At 44.9% G+C, this 26,826-nt stretch overlaps 1 protein-coding gene across 1 annotated transcript in view; it reads left to right on the top strand.

Moving 5' to 3' along the window:
- Positions 1 to 5,612: 5,612 nt before the first annotated feature.
- LOC106582212 (LIM and senescent cell antigen-like-containing domain protein 1) overlaps positions 5,613 to 26,826 on the top strand; it is an 82,172-nt gene continuing 60,958 nt past the window's right edge. The window contains exon 1 of the mRNA XM_045704681.2: positions 5,613 to 5,823. Within this exon, the coding sequence (XP_045560637.1) occupies positions 5,807 to 5,823 (17 nt within the window). The 5' untranslated portion in view covers positions 5,613 to 5,806. The remainder of the gene's footprint in view (positions 5,824 to 26,826) is intronic.

Below are 26,826 nucleotides of genomic sequence, written 5' to 3' on the forward strand. Positions count from 1 at the left end.
ATGCCAAATGTTTTCAGTCTCCTGAGGGGGAATAGGCTTTGTTGTGCCCTCTTCACGACTGTCTTAGTGTGTTTGGACAATGATAGTTTGTTGGGGATGTGGACACCAAAGAACTTGAAGCTCTCAACCTGTTCCACTACAGCCCGTCGTTGTCGGTGATCAGGCCTACCACTGTTGTGTCATTGGCGAACTTGATGATGGTGTTGGAGTCGTGCCTGGCCATGCAGTCATGAGTGAACAGGGAGTACAGGATGGGACTGAGCACGCACCCCTGAGGGGCCTCCGTGTTGAGGATCAGCGTGGCGGATGTGTTGTTCCCTACCCTTACCACCTGGGGGCGGCCCGTCAGGAAGTCCAGGATCCAGTTGCAGAGGGAGGTGTTAAGTCCCAGGGTCCTTGGCTTAGTGATGAGCTTTGAGGGCACTATGGTGTTGAACGCTGAGCTGTAGTCAATTAATAGCATTCTCACATAGGTGTTCCTTTTGTCCAGATGGGAAAGGGCAGTGTTGAGCGCAATAAAAATTGCATCATCTATGGATCTGTTGGGGCGGTATGCAAATTGGAGTGGGTCTAGGGTTTCTGGGATAATGGTGTTGATGTGAGCCATGACCAGCCTTTCAAAGCACTTCATGGCTACAGGCGTGAGTGCTATGGGTCGGTAGTCATTTAGGCAGGTTACCTAAGTGTTCTTGGGCACAGGGACTACGGTGGTTTGCTTGAAACATGCTTTATTACAGACTCAGTCAGGGACAGGTTGGAAATGTCAGTGAAGACACTTGCCAGTTGGTCAGCGCATGCTCGGAGTACACATCCTGTTAATCCGTCTGTCCCTGCGGCCTTGTGAATGTTGACCTGTTTAAAGGTCTTACTAACATCGGCTACGGAGAGCGTGATCACACAGTCATCCGGGAACAACTGGTGCTCTCATACATGTTTCAGTGTTACTTGCCTCGAAGCGAGCATAGAAGTAATTTAACTCGTCTGGTAGGTTTGTGTCACCGGGCAGCTCGTGGCTGTGCTTCCCTTTGTAGTTTGTAATAGTTTGCCAGCCCTGCCACATCCAACGAGCGTCGGAGCCAGTGTAGTACGATTCGATCTTAGTCCTGTATTGATGCTTTGCCTGTTTGATGGTTTGTCAGAGGGCATAGCGGGATTTCTTACAAGCTTCTCGGTTAGAGTCCCACTCCTTAAAAACGGCAGCTCTACCCTGTAGCTCAGTGCGGATGTTGCCTGAAATCCATGGCTTCTTATTGGGGTATGTACGTACGGTCACTGTGAGGATGACGTCATTGATGAAACCAGTGACTGATGTGGTGTACTCCTCAATGCCATCGGAAGAATCCGTTATAGACCTATATCCATCCTGCCCTGCCTCTCTAAAGTCTTTGAACGCCAAGTTAATAAACAGATCACTGACCATTTTGAATCCCACCGTACCTTCTCCGCTGTGCAATCCGGTTTCCGAGCTGGTCACGGGTGCACCTCAGCCACGCTCAAGGTATTAAACGATATCATAACCGCCACCGATAAAAAAACAGTACTGTGCAGCCGTCTTCATAGACCTGGCCAAGGCTTTCGACTCTCAATCACCGTATTCTTATCGGCAGACTCAATTGCCTTGGTTTTCTCAAATGACTGCCTCACCTGGTTCACCAACTACTTTACAGACAGAGTTCAGTGTGTCAAATCGGAGGGCCTGTTGTCCGGAACTCTGGCAGTCTCTATGGGGGTACCACAGGGTTCAATTCTCGGGCCGACTCTTTTCTCTGTATATATCAATTATGTCGCTCTTGCTGCGGGCGATTCCCTGATCCACCTCTACGCAGACGACACCATTCTGTATACATCTGGCCCTTCTTTGGACACTGTGTTAACTAACCTCCAAATGAGCTTCAATACCATACAACACTCCTTTTGTGGCCTCCAACTGCTCTTAAACGCTAGTAAAACCAAATACATGCTTTTCAACCATTCGCTGCCGCACTTGCCCGCCCGACTAGCATCACTATCCTGGACGGTTCTGACCTAGAATATGTGGACAACTACAAATACCTAGGTGTCTGGCTAGACTGTAAACTCTCCTTCCAGAGTCATATTAAGCATCTCCAATCCAAAATCAAATCTAGAATCGGCTTTCTATTTCACAACAAAGCCTCCTTCACTCACGCCGCCAAACTTACCCTAGTAAAACTGACTATCCTACCGATCCTTGACTTCGGCGATGTCATCTACAAAATAGCTTCCAATACTCTACTCAGCAAACTGGATGCAGTCTATCACAGTGCCATCCGTTTTGTTACCAAATCCCCTTATACCACCCACCACTGCGACTTGTATGCTTTAGTCGGCTGGCCCTCGCTACATATTCGTCGCTAGACCCACTGGCTCCAGGTCACCTATAAGTCTATGCTAGGTAAAGCGCCGCCTTATCTCAGCTCAATGGTCACGATAAAAACACCCAACTGTAGCACGTGCTCCAGCAGGTATATCTCACTGGTCATCCCCAAAGCCAATTCCTCCTTTGGCTGCCTTTCCTTCCAGTTCTCTGCTGCCAGTGACTGAAACTAATTGCAAAAATTGCTGAAGCTGGAGACTTATATTTCCCTCACTAACTTTAAACATCAGCTATCTGAGCAGCTAACCGATCGCTGCAGCTGTACATAGTCCATCTGTAAATAGCCCACCCAATCTACCTACCTCATCCCCATACTGTTTTTATTTACTTTTCTGCTCTTTTGCACACCAGTATTTCTACTTGCACATCATCATCTGCTCATTTATCACTCCAGTGTTAATCTGCTAAATTGTAATTACTTCGCTACTATGGCCTATTTATTGCCTTACCCCCTGCCATACACACTGTATATAGACTTTCTTTTTTCTATTGTGTTATTAATTTTACGCTTGTTTATTCCATGTGTAACTCTGTGTTGTTGTTTGTGTCGCACTGCTTTGCTTTATCTTGGCCAGGTCGCAGTTGTAAATGACAACTTGTTCTCAACTAGCCTACCTGGTTAAATAAAGGTGAAATAATAAAAATAAAAATCCCGGAACATATTCCAGTCTGTGCTATCAAAATAGTCCTGTTGCTTAGCATCTGATTCATCTGACCACTTTCTTATTGACCGAGTCACTGGTGCTTCCTGCTTTAGTTTTTAGCTTGTAAGCAGGAATCAGGAGGATAGAATTATGGTCAGATTTGCCAAATGGAGGGTGAGGCAGAGCTTTCTATTTATCTTTGTGTGTGGAGTAAAGGTGGTCCAGAGTTTTTTCCCTCTGGTTGCACATTTAACATGCTGATAGAAATGAGGTAAAACCAATTTGAGTTTCCCTGAATTAAAGTCCCCGGCCACTAGGAGCGCCGCCTCTGGATGAGAATTTTCCTGTTTGCTTATGGCCGTAAACAGCTCATTGTGTGCGGTCTTATTGCCAGCATCTGTCTGCGGTGGTATATAGACAGCTACGAAAAATATAGATACTCTACCTCAGGCGAGCAAAACCTCGAGACTTCCTTAGCTTTCATGCACCAGCTGTTGTTTACAAATATGCATAGACTGCCGCCCCTTGTTTTACCAGAGGCCGCTGTTCTATCCTGCCAAAAAAGCCTAAAACCTGCCAGCTGTATGTTAATCATGTTGTCGTTCAGCCACGACTCGGTGAAACATAGGATATTACAGTTTTTAATGTCCCGTTGGTAGGATATACTTGCTCATAGTTCGTCTATTTTATTATCAATTGATTGTACATTGGCTAATAGGACCGATGGTAAAGGTAGATTACCCTCTCAGCGACGATCCTTACAAGGCACCCGGACCGTCGTCCATGATATCTCCATCTTTTCCCCTGCGAATGACAGGGATCATGGCCTTGTCGGGTGTCTGGAGTAAATCCTTCCCGTCAGACTCGTTGAAGAAGAAGAATTCCTCCAGTACGGGGTGAGTAATCGCTGCCCTGATATCAAGAAGCTCTTTTCGGTCATAAGACATGGTGTCAGAAACATTATATACAAAATAAGTTACAAATAACGCAAAAAAAAACACACAATAGCACAATTGGTAACGGGATCGTAAAACGGCGGCCATCTCCTTCGGCGCCATTATCTGTAATAACAAGAATTGTGCAAGCTAACACAGGCAGGCCACAAACAGGCAAATAACGGCGCAGTACAACAGTGTGCAGAACGGCATCTCGGAACGCACAACTCTTCGGTCCTTGTCATGGATGGGCTATTGCAGCAGACAATCACACCGGGTTCCACTCCTATCAGCTAAAAACAAGAAGCGGCTCCAGTGTGATCGCCTGGTCCGACGAATCCCGGTTCCTTTTGCATTATCCTGATGTCAGAGTCAGAATTTGGCATAAGCAGCATGAGTCTATGGCCCCATCCTGCCTGGTGTCAACAGTACAGGCTGGTTAGTTGATGGTGTATTGGTGTGGGAAACCTTTTCCTGGCACACGTTAGGTCCCTTGATACTAATTGAGCAACGTTTGTACTCCACAGCGTATCGGTAGTTGTTCTGGAGGCAAAGGGGGGTCCAACCTGGTACTAGATGGGTGTACCTAATAAACTGTTTATTGGGTGTATATAAAACACTGGATAATTACGCTTTTAACTGCACTGGGCCTTTAAAGGAAAATTCCTCCCAAAAACTTTGGGTATTTGTTTCATTAGTCCATTGTTGATATAGTTCCAAAATGTTTTGCATGTCAGCAATCAAGTTTTCAAGATATATATAACTTTCAAAATACATAATTACAGCAGGTATGATACATTTCGCTTTTAAGAGTTAATTACTCCAAATAAAATTGATTTTAACACACTAATCTTCAGGGGACAAATGCCCACTTTCAAAGTTTCTGTTTTTATCAAATAACACACATAAACTATTAATTCTGCCCACTTGCCTAAGGATGGCCAGTTTGCACATATCTACATTTTACCAAATGTATACTTTTTTTGTGTCTGAAAATGGACATGTTCATTAAGGGAGGCGTTTCCCCCCAACATAACCTCTACGGGTCTGGAGAGGCTACAGCATTGATAGACCTTCCAGATATTTTCCTCTCGTCTTATTCGAGAAATATACTGTATGTTCCAATTACATGACCTAAGCTCACTGAGCACTAGTAGGTCTTTAACGTTTACATTCTTATGGTTAAATCTCGTTTTGTTAATTTGACCTAATGTTAATACATCAAATAGTCTACAGTAGACTACAACATTTTCGAGCAGCGCCCTACTGCGCCTAGTTATTTTCTCCAGTAGCATGTAAGAAGTAGGCTATACGACTTAGAGCTCACATTTGTGTGTAATAGTTTGCCAAATATCACACATTTTTCACTGTGGGAAATCGATGCTGCTCGGGTAGATTTCCTCAAACATCCGTCCATGTTAAACGAAGAAATATGTTGGAAATACACAGTGCAATATAATACCAACATTTAGCTAGTGCATGAAGTTTAAAGTTGAAGTTTTATATTTAACCTGCTGTCCATATATGCATCTGGTATTTACAGTAAAGACTAGTCTACTGTAAGCTATCGTGATCCTACATGGATGACTTGACTAGAATAAGAAGCTTAGAGGGCGGGTCTAGTCCGGTTAAATTACATTTTAAAGCAGTAGCCAGACATCGACAGAGAAAGAAATAGGCGAGGCTCATTCGCCATTAGTAAGAAAGTATCGCTTGTAAACAATAGCCTATACAAAAAAAGACATCCACTCGAGTCCCAAACATCTCGAAAAAAGTGCCGTTGGAGACGAAGTACCCCTGCAGCCAAGAAGAAGTTGGGGGTGGCCGAAGAAATGACCAATGGCAACGGGTGAGTACTGAAAAGAAAACACGTGTTATGATCGCCCAAATGTGCTTCTTAAAAGTGTTGGTAGTCTGTGTGTTGACTCAGGACAAACAAAGCTGCAGCCTGTTGCATTCAATGATCCTGCACAGCGCTGTCTGTCTGCGGGGTGTAGTTGCGCACAGATGAATTGATGCAGTGCTTAACTATCATCTATCCATACTTGATTTACATTAGACCAGTCAGGGTGTGATCACTACTGCAACAATGTAACAATCACTTTATGGCCTACTTGAGTTCTACTGTATTAGGCTACTGAACAGCTGGGGAAGTGATGATCACTCTGGTTAGGCCTATTCACAATGAGATATGGGCAAAAGTTGTCTTTGTTTGCTGCTCTGCACTACTGCTGAGATTTAAAGCCTGAATTAGACTGTGTATAGTTGTAGGCCTACTTTACAGTTATTGACCTACTTGTTGCAAACTTGATGAAAGTACAGCCTGGGACCATCTGAAACCTTGTGGTCACTACGGGACAACAGTGCTATACCGTCTGTGTTCGTGATTCCTCACGAAACCCAGACAAAAAAAGACCATGTGTACAAAACATTAGGAGCACCTGCTCTTTCCATGACATACGCAGACAAGGTGAATCCAGGTGAAATGCCACTTTCAAAACAACTGGGAACTCTGAAAAATGCAAGGTCAAATCATGACATCAGTGACCTTCAGGTCGGCAAGTCGGAGCTCTAGAAAGAGGCCAGAGTTCCCAAGCTGGAATTCCAAATTGGATGACTGTTCAAATCGATTTTTCCAAGTCTGAGCTCGTTTTTTTTCAGAGTTCCCAGTTGTTTTGCACGCACTCTGGTCGGAAGTCGGAGATTTTCAAGTTCGGAGATCCGAGCTCCCAGTTGTTTTGAACTCGGCAAAAGCTATGATCCCTTATCGATGTCACCTGTTAAATCCACTTCAATCAGTGTAGATGAAGGGAGACAGGTTAAACATTAAGAAGGATTTTTAAGCCTTGAGATAGTTGAGACATGGATTGTGTATATGTGCCATTCAGAGGGTGAATGGGCAAGACAAAAGATTTAAGTGCCTTTGAACGGGGTGTGGTAGTATGTGCCGGGGGCTCCTGTTTGAGTGTGTCAAGAACTGCAATGCTGCTGGGTTTTTCATGCTCAACAGTTTCCCATGTGTATCAAAAATGGTCCGCCACCCAAAGGACATCCAGCCAACTTGAAGCTACTGTGGGGAAGAATTAGAGTCAACATGGGCTAGTATCCCTGTGGAATGTTTGACACTTTGTGGAGCCCATGCCCTGACGAATTGAGGCTGTTCTGAAGGCAAAAGGGGTGCAACTTAATATTAGGAAGGTGTTACTAATGTTTTGTACACTCAGTGTATATTTTACTTTTGTATCTAAAAGCATAACATTATACTTCGCCAAAAATGCTAACCTCCCCTGTTATTGTAATGGTGGGAGGTTAGCATGTCTTGTGAGTATGATATTTCTGCGTCTGTAACTTTCTCACTCCTCATTATTCACGATTCATTCAGGACTAGCCGTAATCATGGTAGCATCCACATTAATGTAAGTGTTTAGAAACATAGTCTATTCTTATTTACAATAAAAGGGACTCCAACATGACACAATACATTATTTACCATTAATTTCTATTGGGCAAAAAATTATCAGAAACAACCAAAACAAACAGCAAATGCATCCAACAAGTTTGTAGGATCACAAGCTTGATGTAATCAGTGTGTGCTAAGAATATGGGACCAAATACGAAGTGTTTGACTACTTTAATAGTCATAAGGGAATTTGGGGGGACTATGTACAAAAAGTGTTGTAATTTCCAAACTGTTCACCAGATATGGATGAAAAACCCCTCAAATGATCGAATTTCAAAACCAAAGTGCTGCTGTACAGAGCCAAAACAAAAATGTCCTGGTACACATTTTTGTTGTTTTGGCTCTGTACCCCAGCACTTTGGACATGCTAACCTCGCACCATTACAACAACTGGGGTTAGCATTTTTGGTGAGGTATGATATTATGTTTTTAGATACAAATGTAAAATATACATGTCCCAATATTCTTGGAGCTTACTGTATAAATTGAATTTAAAATGTTATATTTTGTGGGATGATATAAAAAAAAGAGCTCTGGCCTCGCACACCAGTGGTGGGTTTGGCGTTTAAATGAGAATGCATAAGCAGAAAAGAACCCCATGCATACTGTAAAATATTGATGTTATGGGGCTATTTTGCTTCAACTGGTCCTGGGGCCTTTGTTAAGGTCAATGGCATCATGAACTTTACCTTTATGAACTTTAACTTTTTTAATGGTTAATTTGCCACAAAAATCAACATTGTGCAATGGCCATCTCAGTCTCCGAACTTGAAACCAATTGAAAACTATAGTTTGAATTGAAGAGGGCAGTGCATAAGCACAGATTATCATGACATAAGGCGAGACCCAGATGCAGACACAGGAGGCAGATGGTTGGAGTCTTACAATATTTATTAATCCAATAGTATAAGGCAAGAGAATGGTCGTGGACAGGCAAAAGGGTCAAAACCAGTTCAGAGTCCAAAAGATACCGAAGGGCAGGCAGAATTAAGGTCAGGGCAGGCAGGATGATCAGACAGGTGGGAAAGTAGTCCAGAGTCAGGCAGGGGTCAAAACCGAGAGGAATATCAAAAAGAGAATAGCAAAAGGAGTACGGGAAAAACACACTGGTTGACTTGACTAAACATACAAGACAAACTGGCACAGAGAGACAGGAAACACAGGGAAAAACACACTGGTTGACTTGACTAACATACAAGACGAACTGGCACAGAGAGACAGGAAACACAGGGAAAAACACACTGGTTGACTTGACTAACATACAAGATGAACTGGCACAGAAAGACACGAAACACAGGGATAAATACACTGGTTGACTTGACTAAACATACAAGACGAACTGGCACCGAGAGACAGGAAACACAGGGATAAATACACTGGGGAAAATAAGCGACACCTGGAGGGGTGGAGACAATCACAGGAACAGGTGAAACAGATCAGGGCGTGACACAGATGAAGGACATCAAGGATCTAGAAGGATTCTGTATGGCGCAATGGTCTAAGATCCCTCCCAATGTGTTCTCCAACTCATAAAACATTTTAGAAAAATACTCAGTGCTGTTAAGGCACCGATAGAGACGGCAGCCGTGCTTCTAGCCCCTAGGCAACTTTGCAGTATTTCGTTTTTTTATGTGTTATTTCTTACATTATTAGCCCAGGAATTTTTTTGTGTTATTACATACAGCTGGGAAGAACTTTTGGATATCAGAACGGCAGTGACTCACCAGCATTACGATCAAGAATACGACTTTCCCGAATCGGATCCTTTGTTTGTACCCCCCAGGGCAATTGAATTGATTCCAGAAGCTGATCCAAAACATCGCTGGCGGAGAAGAGGTACTTGGAGTGGACTTCTAGTCCGACTCAGGAGGCGCGCACACCACCCACCGCTTCCAAGTATATTACTCACTAATGTTCAGTCTTTGGATAATAAAGTTGACAAGCTCATGGCGATGATTTCCTTCCAGAGAGACACCATGGATTTTAACATACTGTGTTTCACGGAAACATGGCTCTCTCGGTATATACTGTCTGAGTCCGTACAGCCAGTTGGGTTCTCAGTTTATTGCGCAGACCGTACTAAATACCTCTCCGGGAAGAATAGCGGGGGTGTATGTTTCATGATTAACTACTCATGGTGTGATTGTGATAACATACAGGAACTCAAGTCCTTTTGTTCACCCGACCTAGAATACCTCACAATCAAATGCCGACCATATTACCTCCCAAGAGAATTCTCTTCGGTTATAGTCACAGACGATTTTATTACCCCTCAAGCCGATACCACGACGCTCAAAGAACTTCACTGGACTTTATGCAAACTGGAAACAACATATCCTGAGGCCACATTTATTGTAGCTGGAGATTTTAACAAAGCAAATTGAGGAAAATGCTACCGATGTTCTATCAACACATTGACTGTAGTACTCGCGCTGCTAAAACACTCGACCACTGCTACTCCAACTTCCGGGATGTCTACAAGGCCCTCCCCTGCCCTCCCTTCGGCAAATCTGATCACAACTCCATTTTGCTCTTCCCTTCCTATAGGCAGAAACTCAAACAGGAAGTACCCCTGTTAAGGACTATTCAACGCTGGTCTGACCAATCTGAAGCCACGCTTCAAGATGGTTTTGATCACGTGGACTAGGTTATGTTCCGGGTAGCCTCAGAGAATAACATTGACGAATACACAGATACGGTGACTGAGTTTATCAGGAAGTATATAGGATGTTGTACCCACTGTGTCTATTAAAACCTACCCTAATCAGAAATGTGGATAGATGGCAGCATTCACGCAAAACTGAAAGCACGAACCATGGCATTTGACCATGGCAAGGTGATTGGGAATATGGCTGAATACAAACAGTGTAGTTATTCCCTCCGTAAGGCAATCAAACACGCAAAACATCAGTATAGAGACAAAGTGGAGTCGCAATTCAACAGCTCAGACACGAGATGTATGTGGCAGGGTCTACAGACAATCATGGACTACAAAAGGAAAACTAGCCATGTCGTGGATACCGACGTCTTGCTCCGGACAAGCTAAAAACCTTTTTCGCCCGCATTGAGGATAACACAGTGCCACCGACGTGGCCCGAACCAAGGACTGTGGACTCCTTCTCCATGACCAACGTGAGTAAGACATTTAAGCATGTTAACCCTCGCAAGGCTGCCTGCCCAGACAGCATCCCTAGCCATGTCCTCAGAGCATGCACAGACCAGCTGGCTGGAGTGTTTACGCACATATTCAATCTCTCCCTATCTCACTTTGTCATCATGAAGTGCTTTGAGAGACTAGTCAAGGATCATATCACCTCAACCTTACCTGACACCCTAGACCCACTTCAATTTGCTTACCGCACCAATAGATCGACAGATAATGCAATCGCCATCGCACTGCACACTGCCCTATCCCGTCTGGAGAACAGGAATACCTATGTAAGAATGCTGTTCATTGACTATAGCTCAGCCTTCAACATCATAGTACCCTCCAAGCTCATCATTAAGCTCGAGGCCCTAGTCTGAACACCGCCCTATGCAACTGGGTCCTGGACTTCCTGACGGGCTACCCCCAGGTGGTGAAGGACACCTCCACTTTGCTGATCCTCAACACTGGGGCCCCACATTCTCAGCCGCCTCCTGTACTCCCTGTTCACCCATGACTGCGTGGCCATGCACGCCTCCAACTCAATAATCAAGTTTGCAGACGACACAGAGGTAGTAGGCTTGATTATCAACAATGACGAGACAGCCAAAAGGGAGGAGGTGAGGGCCCTGGGAGAGTGGTGCTTGAAAAATAACCTCTCACTCAACTTCAACAAAACAAAGGAGCTGATCGTGGACTTCAGGAAACAGCAGAGGGAGCACCCCTCTATCCACATCGACGGGACCGCAGTGGAGAAGGTGTAAATCTTCAAGTTCCTCGGCTTACACATTACTGACAAACTGAAATTATCCACACAGACAGTGTGGTGAAGAAGGTGCAACAGCACCTCTTCAATCTCAGGAGACTTGACACCTAAAATCCTCACAAACCTTTACAGATGCACAAATGAGAGCATCCTATCGGGCTGTATCACCGCCTGGTACTGCAACTGCACCACCTGCAACTACAGGGCTCTCCAGAGGGTGGTGCGGTCTGCCCAACGCATTACTGGGGGCAAACTATCTGCCCTCCAGGACACCCACAGCACCCGATATCACAGGAAGGCCAAAAAGATAGTCAAGGACAACAACCAATCGAGCCACTGCCTGTTGACCCCGCTATCATCCAGAAGGTGATGTCAGTACAGGTGCATCAAAGCTGGGACCGAAAGACTGAAAAACAGCTTCTATTTCAAGTCCATCAGACTGTTAAATAGCCATCACTAGCACCTTAGAGGTTGCTGCTGTCACATCCTGACCATAGAGAGTCCTTATTTTCTATGGTGGAGTAGGTCAGGGCGTGATTGGGGGGTTAGTCTAGTTTATATTTTCTATGTGGCGTTGTAGTTTATTATTTTCTATGTTGGTGATTTGTATGATTCCCAATTAGAGGCAGCTGGGAATCGTTGTCTCTAATTGGGGATCATATTTAGGTAGCATTTTTCCCACCTGTGTTTATGGGATATTGTTTTCAGATAGTGTACGTAGCACCTCTGTAGTCACGGTTCGTTGTTTCTTTATTTGTTTTGTTCTAAGTTTTCACTTGAATAAATAATGTGGAACGCTACTCACGCTGCGCCTTGGTCCAATTATTACGACGAACCTGACAGCTGCCCTATATACATAGACTTGAAATCACTGGCTACTTTAATAATGTTTACATATTTTGCATTACTCATCTCATATGTATATACTGTATTCTATTCTATTCTACGGTATCTTAGTCTATGCCGCTCTGAGATTGCTCGCCCAAATATTTATACACTGCTCAAAAAAATAAAGGGAACACTTAAACAACACAATGTAACTCCAAGTTAATCACACTTCTGTGAAATCAAACTGTCCACTTAGGAAGCAACACTGATTGACAATACATTTCACATGCTGTTGTGCAAATGGAATAGACAACAGGTGGAAATTATAGGCAATTAGCAAGACACCCCCAATAAAGGAGTGGTTCAGCAGGTGGGGACCACAGACCACTTCTCAGTTCCTATGCTTCCTGGCTGATGTTTTGGTCACTTTTGAATGCTGGCGGTGCTTTCACTCTAGTGGTAGCATGAGACGGAGTCTACAACCCACACAAGTGGCTCAGGTAGTGCAGCTCATCCAGGATGGCACATCAATGGGAGCTGTGGCAAGAAGGTTTGCTGTGTCTGTCAGCGTAGTTTCCAGAGCATGGAGGCGCTACCAGGAGACAGGCCAGTACATCAGGAGACGTGGAGGAGGCCGTAGAAGGGCAACAACCCAGCAGCAGGACCGCTACCTCCGCCTTTGTGCAAGGAGGAGCAGGAGGAGCACTGCCAGAGCCCTGCAAAATAACCTCCAGCAGGCCACAAATGTGCATGTGTCTGCTCAAACGGTCAGAAACAGACTCCATGAGGGTGGTATGAGGGCCCGGCGTCCACAGGTGGGGGTTGTGCTTACAGCCCAACACTGTGCAGGACGTTTGGCATTTGCCAGAGAACACCAAGATTGGCAAATTCGCCACTGGCGCCCTGTGCTCTTCACAGATGAAAGCAGGTTCACACTGAGCACGTGACAGACGTGACCGAGTCTGAAGACGCCGTGGAGAACGTTCTGCTGCCTGCAACATCCTCCAGCATGACCGGTTTGGCGGTGGGTCAGTCATGGTGTGGGGTGGCATTTCTTTGGGGGGCCGCACAGCCCTCCATGTGCTCGCCAGAGGTAGCCTGACTGCCATTAGGTACCGAGATGAGATCCTCAGACCCCTTGTGAGACCATATGCTGGTGCGGTTGGCCCTGGGTTCCTCCTAATGCAAGACAATGCTAGACCTCATGTGGCTGGAGTGTGTCAGCAAGTTCCTGCAAGAGGAAGGCATTGATGCTATGGACTGGCCCGCCCGTTCCCCAGACCTGAATCCAATTGAGCACATCTGGGACATCATGTCTCGCTCCATCCACCAACGCCACGTTGCACCACAGACTGTCCAGGAGTTGGCGGATGCTTTAGTCCAGGTCTGGGAGGAGATCCCTCAGGAAACCCTCCACCACCTCATCAGGAGCATGCCCAGGCGTTGTAGGGAGGTCATACAGGCACGTGGAGGCCACACACACTACTGAGCCTCATTTTGACTTGTTTTAAGGACATTACATCAAAGTTGGATCAGCCTGTAGTGTGGTTTTCCACTTTAATTTTGAGTGTGACTCCAAATCCAGACCTCCATGGGTTGATAAATTGGATTTCCATTGATTATTTTTGTGTGATTTTGTTGTCAGCACATTCAACTATGTAAAGAAAAAATATTTTATGAGATTATTTCTTTCATTCAGATCTAGGATGTGTTGTTTAAGTGTTCCCTTTATTTTTTGAGCAGTATATATTCTTAATTCCATTCCTTCACTTAGATGTGTGTGTATTGTTAGATATTACTTGTTAGATATTACTGCCCTGTTCTTTGGCACGACGCAACCAATCCAGAGGTGCCTTATTGCTATTATAAACGTATTACCGACGTAATTAGAACAGTACATAAGTAATTTTGCTTAATACCCATGGTATATTGTCTGATATACCACAGCATTCAGCCAATCAGCATTCACAGCTCTAACTACCCAGTTTATAATGACATACAGTACTGGCCAGAAGCTGCATATCCATGCTGTCCAGGTCTGACGCAGTGAATGTGATGACGCTATCTCTCTCCATCAGTCCTTAGTTGTTAGTCGTTACTGTAGTTCCATTCTACCCCCTGAGACATGTTTCAGCAGATCCGCTTCCTGCCTGTTAATTACCCCCCCTGTGTGCGTGTGTGTGTTACTTTATTTAGATGCAGGGATCTCTGCTCCAGTCAGGAAGGAAACTGTTTTATCATGTACTGGCTCACTGGGGCACATTCACCCGACCAGTATGAAAAGTACTCAAATGTATCCACTCACTACTGTAAGTCGCTCTGGATAAGAGCGTCTGATAAATGACTCAAAAGTAAAAATGTTATTCACACACTTTGCTGAGTTGTTTACAGTTGGGGGAAAGGAGGGGGAATGGGGATGGTGGGTGGAGGGAAAGAGAGAGGGGTCTTTGTCATGGCTGAGACGCAGAGAGAAGTTGCTTTGGCAATGTAAATATATGTTTCCCATGCCAATAAAGCTCATTGAATTGAAAGGTCATGATGTGGAGAGCGGATGTCTTTCTAGTCTCCTGAGTCTCTCTCTCTCTGTCTACATCTCTCTCTCTCTCTGCTCTACCCTGAGCAGGAATGTTCTCTCTCTCTCTCTGCCTCTCTCTGCTCCACTCCACCCTGAGCAGGAATGTTCTCTCTCTCTCTCTCTCTCTCTCTCTCTCTCTCTCTCTCTCTCTCTCTCTCTCTGCTCCACCCTGAGCAGGAATGTTCTCTCTCTCTCTGCCTCTCTCTGCTCCACTCCACCCTGAGCAGGAATGTTCTCTCTCTCTCTCTCTCTCTCTCTCTCTCTCTGCTCCACCCTGAGCAGGAATGTTCTCTCTCTCTCTCTCTCTCTCTCTCTCTGCACCACCCTGAGCAGGAATGTTCTCTCTCTCCCTCTCTCTCTGTCTCTCTCTCTCTCTCTCTCTCTCTCTCTCTCTCTGCTCCACCCTGAGCAGGAATGTTCTCTCTCTCTCTGCTCCACCCCCACCCTGTGCAGGAATGTTCTCTCTCTCTGCTCCACCCCCACCCTGAGCAGGAATGTTCTCTCTCTCTGCTCCACCCCCACCCTGAGCAGGAATGTTCTCTCTCTCTGCTCCACCCCCACCCTGAGCAGGAATGTTCTCTCTCTCTGCTCCACCCCCACCCTGAGCAGGAATGTTCTCTCTCTCTCTGCTCCACCCCCACCCTGAGCAGGAATGTTCTCTCTCTCTCTGCTCCACCCCCACCCTGAGCAGGAATGTTCTCTCTCTCTCTGCTCCACCCCCACCCTGAGCAGGAATGTTCTCTCTCTCTGCTCCACCCCCACTCTGAGCAGGAATGTTCTCTCTCTCTGCTCCACCCCCACCCTGAGCAGGAATGTTCTCTCTCTCTGCTCCACCCCCACCCTGAGCAGGAATGTTCTCTCTCTCTGCTCCACCCCCACCCTGAGCAGGAATGTTCTCTCTCTCTGCTCCACCCCCACCCTGAGCAGGAATGTTCTCTCTCTCTCTGCTCCACCCCCACCCTGAGCAGGAATGTTCTCTCTCTCTGCTCCACCCCACCCTGAGCAGGAATGTTCTCTCTCTCTGCTCCACCCCCACCCTGAGCAGGAATGTTCTCTCTCTCTGCTCCACCCCCACCCTGAGCAGGAATGTTCTCTCTCTCTGCTCCACCCCCACCCTGAGCAGGAATGTTCTCTCTCTCTGCTCCACCCCCACCCTGAGCAGGAATGAGCTCAGTGGGAACATTGGACATCAGAGCTACTGTCAGTCAGATAACTTCTGTAGCTGTCACATATTTACAAATGTTTTAATACCTTGGTTTTTCTTCCTGTCCCCATAGCAGAACGCCTTTGAAGAACCCCCTTTGGTTCCAGGTAAAACCCTTTTGTGTTCCATATAGAACCCTTTCCACAGAGGGATCTACATTGAACCTAAAATAGTTCTACCTGGAACCAAAAATATTTCTACCTGGAACCAAAAAGGGTTCTCCTATGGGGACAGCCGCAGAACCATTTTGGAACCCTTTTTTGAAAGAGTGTACAATCCCTCCCCTGATTGTAAACTTCTGCTCATATGTACTGTACATGTAGTTAAATAATTTCCTCTTCCTGCAAGTTCTGGATTTCCCCCCACAGTTGCCAATCCACCATTCATTCTGATCTTAACTCCAACCCTCCTATGTCCACAGGTTAACCCATCTTTCCCAGTATAATTCCATTTAACAATTTCCTTTTGCAATACATCCCTGTATTTTACTGCGATGTCTTATAAGTGTCTTGAACCTCCCCATTTGTAAAATGTCTACCGATATTGCCCTAAAATAGAGTATAATGATGTTTCCCATTGACTGATTGTGGTTCTTCAGATCCCCTAACAACACATTTGCAGGTCTATCTGAACCCTGATATTATGACATAACATCCATTCCTGGATTGAAATTGAAATTAACAAATTTATGTGTCAATTGTTGGTTTATATGTCAGTTCATAGACCCGATGCCAAGGTATTGGTAAATCAAAAACATGTTCCCAACTGACTTGAATTTCATACAGCATTGCTGTCAAACCTTTTGACTTTAAGTGAAACTGCTACATTTTTTTATTTATACTAATCATTTCAAGCCATGTATGATATTTAATGGGTGGCAGACAGACTAATTCTTTCATTTCTTCTTTAAGTAAATGTTTCTGCCAATTTTCTGGTAGAGCCGCGATGAGTTGGTTATAATTTTGTTTAGAGCCGTAATGAGTTGGTTCTAATTTTGTTTAGAGCCGTAATGAGTTGGTTCTAATTTTGTTTAGAGCCGTAATGAGTTGGTTCTAATTTTGTTTAGAGCCGTAATGAGTTGGTTCTAATTTTGTTTAGAGCCGTAATGAGTTGGTTCTAATTTTGTTTAGAGCCGTAATGAGTTGGTTATAATTTTGTTTAGAGCCGTAATGAGTTGGTTCTAATTTTGTTTAGAGCCGTAATGAGTTGGTTCTAATTTTGTTTAGAGCCGTAATGAGTTGGTTCTAATTTTGTTTAGAGCCGTAATGAGTTGGTTCTAATTTTGTTTTGAGCCGTAATGAGTTGGTTCTAATTTTGTTTAGAGCCGTAATGAGTTGGTTCTAATTTTGTTTAGAGCCGTAATGAGTTGGTTCTAATTTTGTTTAGAGCCGTAATGAGTTGGTTCTAATTTTGTTTAGAGCCGTAATGAGTTGGTTCTAATTTTGTTTAGAGCCGTAATGAGTTGGTTATAATTTTGTTTAGAGCCGTAATGAGTTGGTTCTAATTTTGTTTAGAGCCGTAATGAGTTGGTTCTAATTTTGTTTAGAGCCGTAATGAGTTGGTTCTAATTTTGTTTAGAGCCGTAATGAGTTGGTTCTAATTTTGTTTTGAGCCGTAATGAGTTGGTTCTAATTTTGTTTAGAGCCGTAATGAGTTGGTTCTAATTTTGTTTAGAGCCGTAATGAGTTGGTTCTAATTTTGTTTAGAGCCGTAATGAGTTGGTTCTAATTTTGTTTAGAGCCGTAATGAGTTGGTTCTAATTTTGTTTAGAGCCGTAATGAGTTGGTTATAATTTTGTTTAGAGCCGTAATGAGTTGGTTCTAATTTTGTTTAGAGCCGTAATGAGTTGGTTCTAATTTTGTTTAGAGCCGTAATGAGTTGGTTCTAATTTTGTTTAGAGCCGTAATGAGTTGGTTATAATTTTGTTTAGAGCCGTAATGAGTTGGTTATAATTTTGTTTAGAGCCGTAATGAGTTGGTTCTAATTTTGTTTTGAGCCGTAATGAGTTGGTTCTAATTTTGTTTAGAGCCGTAATGAGTTGGTTCTAATTTTGTTTTGAGCCGTAATGAGTTGGTTCTAATTTTGTTTAGAGCCGTAATGAGTTGGTTCTAATTTTGTTTAGAGCCGTAATGAGTTGGTTCTAATTTTGTTTAGAGCCGTAATGAGTTGGTTATAATTTTGTTTAGAGCCGTAATGAGTTGGTTATAATTTTGTTTAGAGCCGTAATGAGTTGGTTATAATTTTGTTTAGAGCCGTAATGAGTTGGTTATAATTTTGTTTAGAGCCGTAATGAGTTGGTTCTAATTTTGTTTTGAGCCGTAATGAGTTGGTTCTAATTTTGTTTAGAGCCGTAATGAGTTGGTTCTAATTTTGTTTTGAGCCGTAATGAGTTGGTTCTAATTTTGTTTAGAGCCGTAATGAGTTGGTTCTAATTTTGTTTAGAGCCGTAATGAGTTGGTTCTAATTTTGTTTAGAGCCGTAATGAGTTGGTTATAATTTTGTTTAGAGCCGTAATGAGTTGGTTATAATTTTGTTTAGAGCCGTAATGAGTTGGTTATAATTTTGTTTAGAGCCGTAATGAGTTGGTTCTAATTTTGTTTAGAGCCGCGATGAGTTGGTTCTAATTTTGTTTAGAGCATACACCTCCATGCACTGTTGTTAGTTGCTTGTGTGACATCATTTTACCGTCCTTGTTTACAATGTTCTTCATTAATATTATACCCTTTCTTGTACATTTCTTCCAATATATTTTTTTCTCTATCTCAGTACATTGGAGTTTAGCCATATTATTTGCTGTAATATTAGATCTGCCTTTTTTTTGGAGGAGGAAATTGAAATTGTAGCCAACTCTGTATGACTTCCTTTAAAAAAAGGATGATACTTTCAACAGAGATCCATTGTCAATCCACTGAAAATGTGAGGTTTTAATCTGCAAAAAGGAAAAGGGCCCACTTTTTAACATAGGATGGGCCTCATAGTATCTTGCTAGAAAACCAGTTTGGATTCTCCTGGAGTCGGTAGGGCCATGAATAATATGTAAACTGCGATATAACTAGATAATTAATTGGGGTAATCTTCCTGTATATTGATAGGTGTTTCCCTCTCCACGGTTTCAAGATTCTATCTATTTTGCAAAGTTTTGCGAGATCGCTAAACTTTTCCGGGATATGTACACCAAGCAGGGGCGCCGTATGGGGGGGAAAAGTTAGGACGATTCTAAGGGCCTGTGACTGATAGGGGCCTTAAAAAATTATTAGAACATTAGGTTAAACAAAATCTATATTAAATTATTAACCTATCATCATTGTTATATTATTTTATTTACAATGTACTAATAAAACTAACAGTTTATTTTTCTTATTTTTGGCAAAAAAGTTAACATCCTGATTCTCCAGTCAGGAAAAATCTCAGTTGACACAGAGGCAGCCAATATCAGAGCCTTAAACGAAGAGATGCAGGTTCTTTGAGATGGATGGGAGTCTCTCCTGTCTGAGGCAACACCGATTGCTACGCAAATGGATGTTGCACCTCAATTTAGCAATTTAGAAGAAAAATAAGAGATTCCCTGATGAGACAGTGTTTTTTACTGCTATGGACAACATAAGAGGCTTGGATATTAGGTTCCACACCACCGCAAAAATTGTAGAATCATTTTCTGCTGTTCTGAAAGTTGGGCAGATTAGTGAGGATAAAGTCCCTTCTGTGTGCCAACCACTGATCATGAAGTATTCCAGAGATCTTACACCTGAGTTTCAAACTGTATATGCTGCCACTTTCCCCCCTAACTTGTCCCCTCTTGGTCTCCTGAATGCAATTTGTAAGATGCAGCTGCAAAGCATTTTTGGAGAAGTGTGCATTTCTTTACGTATATTTTTCACACTGCCTGTGACCGTTGCTGGTGGCGAGAGAGCTTTCAGTAAGCTAAAACTGCTAAAAAACTATTTGAGGTCCACTATGTCCCAGGACAGGCTTTGCAGTCTTGGCATGCTGTCCATTGAAAGTCAGTTAGCTAGAAAGCTGGACTTCAAAGACTTGATCAGTGACTTTGCTCGCAAGAAGGCTCGGCGCTGGGCTCTTGGTGAGTAAGGCTGAGCAAGGGCCAGTAATAACTGTTAAATGGCATGGCTATGGATATTGGATCATAACACACATGATGCCCACGGGCTGAGAACAGACTGAGAACAAGATATATCTCAAAGTAGTGGCTGGATTGCATTAAAATTTGTTGTGCACAATCAAGACCCCAAGTGGAAGAAACCTATTGATTTGGTGACCACTTGACCTTTCCTCTAGCGCCACCATCAGGCCTTTTCATTTCCATTTCCACTTTTACAGCTGCATATCAAATCAAACTTAATTTGTCACATGCGTCGAATACAACAAGTGTAGACTTTACCATGAAATTCTAACTTACAAGCCCATAACCAACAGTGAAGTTCAAGAAGAGTTAAAAAAATATTTACCAAGTAGACTAAAGTAAAAAGTAATAATAAAGAAGAACAATAACGAGGCTATATACAGGGGACCCCGGTACCGAGTCAGTGTGCGGGGCTACAGCTTAGTTAAGGTAATCTGTACATGTTGGTGGGGGTGACGTGACTATGCATGTTTTCTTACATTTACATTTACTTCATTTAGCAGACGCTCTTATCCAGAGCGACTTACAAATGAGTGCATTCACCTTATGATATCCAGTGGAACAACCACTTTACAATAGTACATCTCTATCTTTTTTTGGGGGGGGGGTGGGGGGGGGGGGGGTTAGAAGGATTACTTGATCCTATCCCAGGTATTCCTTAAAGAGGTGGGGTTTCAGGTGTCTACGGAAGGTGGTGATTGACTTCGCTGTCCTGGCGTCGTGTGGGAGCTTGTTCCACCATTGGGGTGCCAGAGCAGTGAACAGTTTTGACTGGGCTGAGCGGGAACTGTGCTTCCGCAGAGGTAGAGGGGCCAGCAGGCCAGAGGTGGATGAACGCAGTGCCCTTCGGGTGTAGGGCCTGATCAGAGCCTGAAGGTACGGAGGTGCCGTTCCCCTCACAGCTCCGTAGGCAAGCACCATGGTCTTGTTGGTATGAATACTTAGTTAAACAATCTGCTGCTGATTTGATGATTTTGTTTGTTAAATTATTCAATAGATGATAATGTTCATTTATTTTAATTGACGAGGTTAATGTATATTTAAGTTATATTTATTTTAAGTTATTCATTAATGTTAAGATTCAAGAATTTTACCATTCAATTTTCATTTAGACTGTAAAAGATGGCCTTTAGCACATTTCTTATAGAGGGTATCAGTCTTGCATCAAATAGTGAATTCTGTATGCAGAATGTTGCATGCATGTCTGCACAGTGTTATATTTTCACAGCTCACTGTCAGTAAATATCGTACAGTAAATTTTGGACTACAAAAGACTTGCAAGCCTGCAAAGGTAGAGTTATTTAAAGCTTTGAATGGGTCGATTGGGTTTTGGAGGTGTGTGGTTACAGCAATCAGTAAATATAAGTTAACATCCTGATTCTCAGGATGTTAACGCAAGGTTGGTGTGGCCTGTTGTGGTGGGGCCCAATGTGATATATTTTCATGGGGCCCAAAATCCCTGGCGGCACCCCTAACACCAAGCACATCGACTTCACCATCCGCCCATTTAATTGGGAGACCACATTGAAATTTAAAGTTTGTATCTTTTGGAGACCCAATCCGTAATATAGTACACTTATAATAGTTGGGTTTTAGTCCAGAGAAACTGGAGAAATTATCCAGGTCCTCAGTAAGGCCCTTCAAGGTTGAAGATTGAGGACTCAAGAGAATGCTTTAATCATTGGTGTACATTGATACTTTTGTCTCTAATCTATTCCTTTTTAGCCCCTTGAAGTTATTGTTTATCTGATTTTTAAAGCTAACAGTTCAATGGCCATATTAAATAGGTATGGTGACAAAGAGCAACCTTGTTTTACACCTCTTGGCAGTTCAAAGAGAAGTAACTGTTATTTATTATTTGTCATAGAATATTGTTGTACATACATTTTACCCATCTTATGAGAGATTCTCCAAAGTTGAAAAAATCCAAACACATACATTGCATTCAGAAAGTATTCAGACCCCTTCCCTTTTTCCACATTTTGTTACGTTACAGCCTTATTCTAAAATTGATTCAATAAAAAAATTCCTCATCAATCTACATACAATACCCCATAATGCCAAAGCAAAAACCAGCATAAAAAAAATACAAAACAGAAATACCCCATTTACATAAGTATTCAGACCCTTTGCTATGTGACTCGAAAATTGAGTTCAGGTGCATCCTGTTTCCATTGATCATCCTTGATGTTTCTACTACTTGGAGTCCACCTGTGGTAAATTCAATTAATTGGACATGATTTGGAATGGCACACCCCTGTCTATATAACGTCCCACAGTTGACAGTGCATGTCAGAGGATTAACCAAGCCATGATGTCGAAGGAAGAGTCCATATAGCTCTGAGACAGGTTTGTGTCTAGGCACAGATCTGGGGAAGGGTACCAAAAAATGTCTGCACCATTGAAGGTCCCCAAGAACACAGTGGCCTCCATCATTCTTAAATGGAAGAAGTTTGGAACCACCAAGACTTTTCCTAGAGCTGGCCGCCCGGCCCAACTGATCAATCGGGGGAGAAGGTCCTTGGTCAGGGAGTTGACCCCAATTTCGATGGTCACTTTGACAGAGCTCCAGAGTTCCTCTGTGGAGATGGGAGAACCTTCCAGAAAGACAACCATCTCTGCAGCACTCCACCAATCAGGCCTTTATGGTAGAGTGGCCAGACGGAAGCCACTCCTCAGTCTAAGGTTGGTAACTTACACATGCATACAGCCCCCTCTGGTGGTCACAGTAGACAACAGCAGTGGTTAAGTGAATTGAGAAGAGCAGTGGTTCTGCTTCCCAAACTTCTCTGTGACTGTCAGTCAGTCTAGGGATGTGAGTGATCCAACACCAAAACCTCTTCCTGGTATCTTCCTGTGACCCACACAATAAACAAAGATGATATGTTGTAATACACACAGTTTACTCTTTCCCTAGCCCTGTCCCTACTCTAGCCCTGTCCCTACCCTAGCCCTGTCCCTACCCTAGCCCTGGCCCTACCCTAGCCCTGTCCCTACCCTAGCCCTGTCCCTACTCTAGCCCTGTCCCTACTCTAGCCCTGTCCCTACCCTAGCCCTGTCCCTACCCTAGCCCTGTCCCTACCCTAGCCCTGTACCTACTCTAGCCCTGTCCCTACCCTAGCACTGTCCCTGCCCTAGCCCTGTCCCTACCCTAGCCCTGTCCCTACCCTAGCCCTGTCCCTACTCTAGCCCTGTCCCTACCCTAGCCCTGTCCCTACTCTAGCCCTGTCCCTATCCTAGCCCTGTCCCTACCCTAGCCCTGTCCCTACTCTAGCCCCTGTCCCTACCCTAGCCCTGTCCCTACCCTAGCCCTGTCCCTACTCTAGCCCTATCGCTACCCTAGCCCTGTCCCTACCCTAGCCCTGTCCCTACCCTAGCCCTGTCCCTACTCTAGCCCTGTCCCTACTCTAGCCCTGTCCCTACCCTAGCCCTGTCCCTACCCTAGCCCTGTCCCTACTCTAGCCCTGTCCCTACGCTAGCCCTGTCCCTACTCTAGCCCTGTCCCTACCCTAGCCCTGTCCCTACCCTAGCCCTGTCCCTACCCTAGCCCTGTCCCTACTCTAGCCCTGTCCCTACCCTAGCCCTGTCCCTACTCTAGCCCTGTCTCTACCCTAGCCCTGTCCCTACCCTAGCCCTGTCCCTACTCTAGCCCTGTCCCTACTCTAGCCCTGTCCCTACCCTAGCCCTGTCCCTACCCTAGCCCTGTCCCTACCCTAGCCCTGTCCCTACTCTAGCCCTGTCCCTACCCTAGCCCTGTCCCTACCCTAGCCCTGTCCCTACTCTAGCCCTGTCCCTACCCTAGCCCTGTCCCTACCCTAGCCCTGTCCCTACCCTAGCCCTCTCCCTAGCCCTGTCCCTACCCTGTCCCTACCCTAGCCCTGTCCCTACTCTAGCCCTGTCCCTACCCTAGCCCTGTCCCTACCCTAGCCCTGTCCCTACTCTAGCCCTGTCCCTACCCTAGCCCTGTCCCTACCCTAGCCCTGTCCCTACCCTAGCCCTGTCCCTACCCTAGCCCTGTCCCTACCCTAGCCCTGTCCCTACTCTAGCCCTGTCCCTACTCTAGCCCTGTCCCTACCCTAGCCCTGTCCCTACCCTAGCCCTGTCCCTACCCTAGCCCTGTCCCTACTCTAGCCCTGTCCCTACCCGAGCCCTGTCCCTACTCTAGCCCTGTCCCTACCCTAGCCCTGTCCCTACCCTAGCCCTGTCCCTACTCTAGCCCTGTCCCTACCCTAGCCCTGTCCCTACTCTAGCCCTGTCCCTACCCTAGCCCTGTCCCTACTCTAGCCCTGTCTCTACCCTAGCCCTGTCCCTACCCTAGCCCTGTCCCTACTCTAGCCCTGTCCCTACTCTAGCCCTGTCCCTACCCTAGCCCTGTCCCTACCCTAGCCCTGTCCCTACTCTAGCCCTGTCCCTACCCTAGCCCTGTCCCTACCCTAGCCCTGTCCCTACTCTAGCCCTGTCCCTACCCTAGCCCTGTCCCTACCCTAGCCCTGTCCCTACCCTAGCCCTGTCCCTACCCTAGCCCTCTCCCTAGCCCTGTCCCTACCCTGTCCCTACCCTAGCCCTGTCCCTACTCTAGCCCTGTCCCTACCCTAGCCCTGTCCCTACCCTAGCCCTGTCCCTACTCTAGCCCTGTCCCTACCCTAGCCCTGTCCCTACCCTAGCCCTGTCCCTACCCTAGCCCTGTCCCTACCCTAGCCCTGTCCCTACTCTAGCCCTGTCCCTACCCTAGCCCTGTCCCTACCCTAGCCCTGTCCCTACTCTAGCCCTGTCCCTACTCTAGCCCTGTCCCTACCCTAGCCCTGTCCCTACCCTAGCCCTGTCCCTACCCTAGCCCTGTCCCTACCCTAGCCCTGTCCCTACTCTAGCCCTGTCCCTACTCTAGCCCTTACTATGACCACAGGACTGCACCTTGAGTCAGTCAGCCACTAACACACACACACACACACACACACACACACACACACACACACACACACACACACACACACACACACACACACACACACACACACACACACACACTTCTCATGCCTGCCAGGTGCCAGCATATTTCGCTTTGCATAACAAACTCTCCCCACACTAAAATAGTCCAGGGTCTCTGAGCCACTGTCTACTACCACACCATGACACAAAAACACACACACAGGCAGGCCTTCCAGGCAGCCAAAGAGGAAGTGATATGGCTGAGCAGAGAGACATGGCAACAGACACATTAGGGACACTAGTAGTGACAACACAAACAGCAACAACCACACAGCAGCCTAACAAAATACTTTGGTAACACATACTATGTTATAGTATTCTGTTTCTTCTACATGCAACCTACACAATCTGCAGCATCAGATCTTGATTGTAGAGAAAACAATGTATTAGTGTTTTTTTTGCTCGTCTTAGTTATATTGATTCAATGTCTCTTTGAAAGAAATGTCTACAAATATTTTAAACTAGATGGCGGTAAGACCAGAGTCGACTGTAGTATTTGTCTATAAGACTGCAGTACCTGTTAAGTCCAGAAAGTGGCAGTATCTTCATGTTCTGTTGGATTTGGACATCATGTTACTTGGCTTTCCTCCACTGGCTGATATCACTCTTGTATTTCTTTTGGCAAAATCTATTCTCAACTTACTGCTGAGAGTTAGAATAGTAGAATACACAAAGTGCATTTTTTCTACATTTGGTTATGCATTAGGAGTTTTTCTCTTATTATGTCAGTCCCTGACAGCCACTCAATTTGCCCATGTCAGCTAAGCATTTTTAGATTGGTAAGTTAGTCTAGCCAGCTATCTAAACTTGTAGTAATCATGGTCAAATTACCGACTGGGGGAGGGGTCCACATTGATTTTGTTAGTAACTCTCACTCAGATATCATATTAAAAACTGTTAAATCTTCTCTCCACCCCATGACAAAATATGTAGAATTGCAAGAAATTAACTTTAAAACTTCAATTGTTTCTCTCCGCTGTCAAGAGGGAGGCCACTAAAATATTTTGCTTGCAAAGTGGGGGAGCGGGGAGGCCAGCAAAATTCCACTTAGGGCCCCCAAAAGGCTAGGGCCATCTCTGACTGCATGTATGGATGTGGGTACACAGACTCATGAGCCACTGCGGCCCCTCATGAGTTCAGATTTTCTGTGGCCCCCACCCCCATCAAAGTTGCCCATCCTTGTGTCAAATCGGAGGGCCTGTTGTCCGGACCTCTGGCAGTCTCTATGGGTGTGCCACAGGGTTCAATTCTTGGGCCGACTCTCTTCTCTGTATACATCAATGATGTTGCTCTTGCTGCTGGTGATTCTCTGATCCACCTCTACGCAGACGACACCATTCTGTATACTTCTGGCCCCTCTTTGGACACTGTGTTAACAAACCTCCAGACGAGCTTCAATGTCATACAACTCTCCTTCCGTGGCCTCCAACTGCTCTTAAACGCAAGTAAAACTAAATGCATGCTATTCAATCGATCACTGCCCGCACCTGCCCGCCTGTCCAGCATCACTACTCTGGACGGCTCTGACTTCGAATACGTGGATAACTACAAATACCTGGGTGTTTGTTAGACTGTAAACTCTCCTTCCAGACTCACATTAAACATCTCCAATCCAAAATCTTAATCTAGAATCTGCTTCCTATATCGCAACAAAGCATCCTTCACTCATGCTGCCAAACATACCCTCGTAAAACTGACCATCCTACCGATCCTCGACTTCGGTGATGTCATCTATAAAATAGCCTCCAAC

This window comes from Salmo salar, chromosome 21, assembly GCF_965601325.2.
Source record: "Salmo salar chromosome 21, fSalSal1, whole genome shotgun sequence".
Classification (NCBI taxonomy): domain Eukaryota; kingdom Metazoa; phylum Chordata; class Actinopteri; order Salmoniformes; family Salmonidae; genus Salmo; species Salmo salar.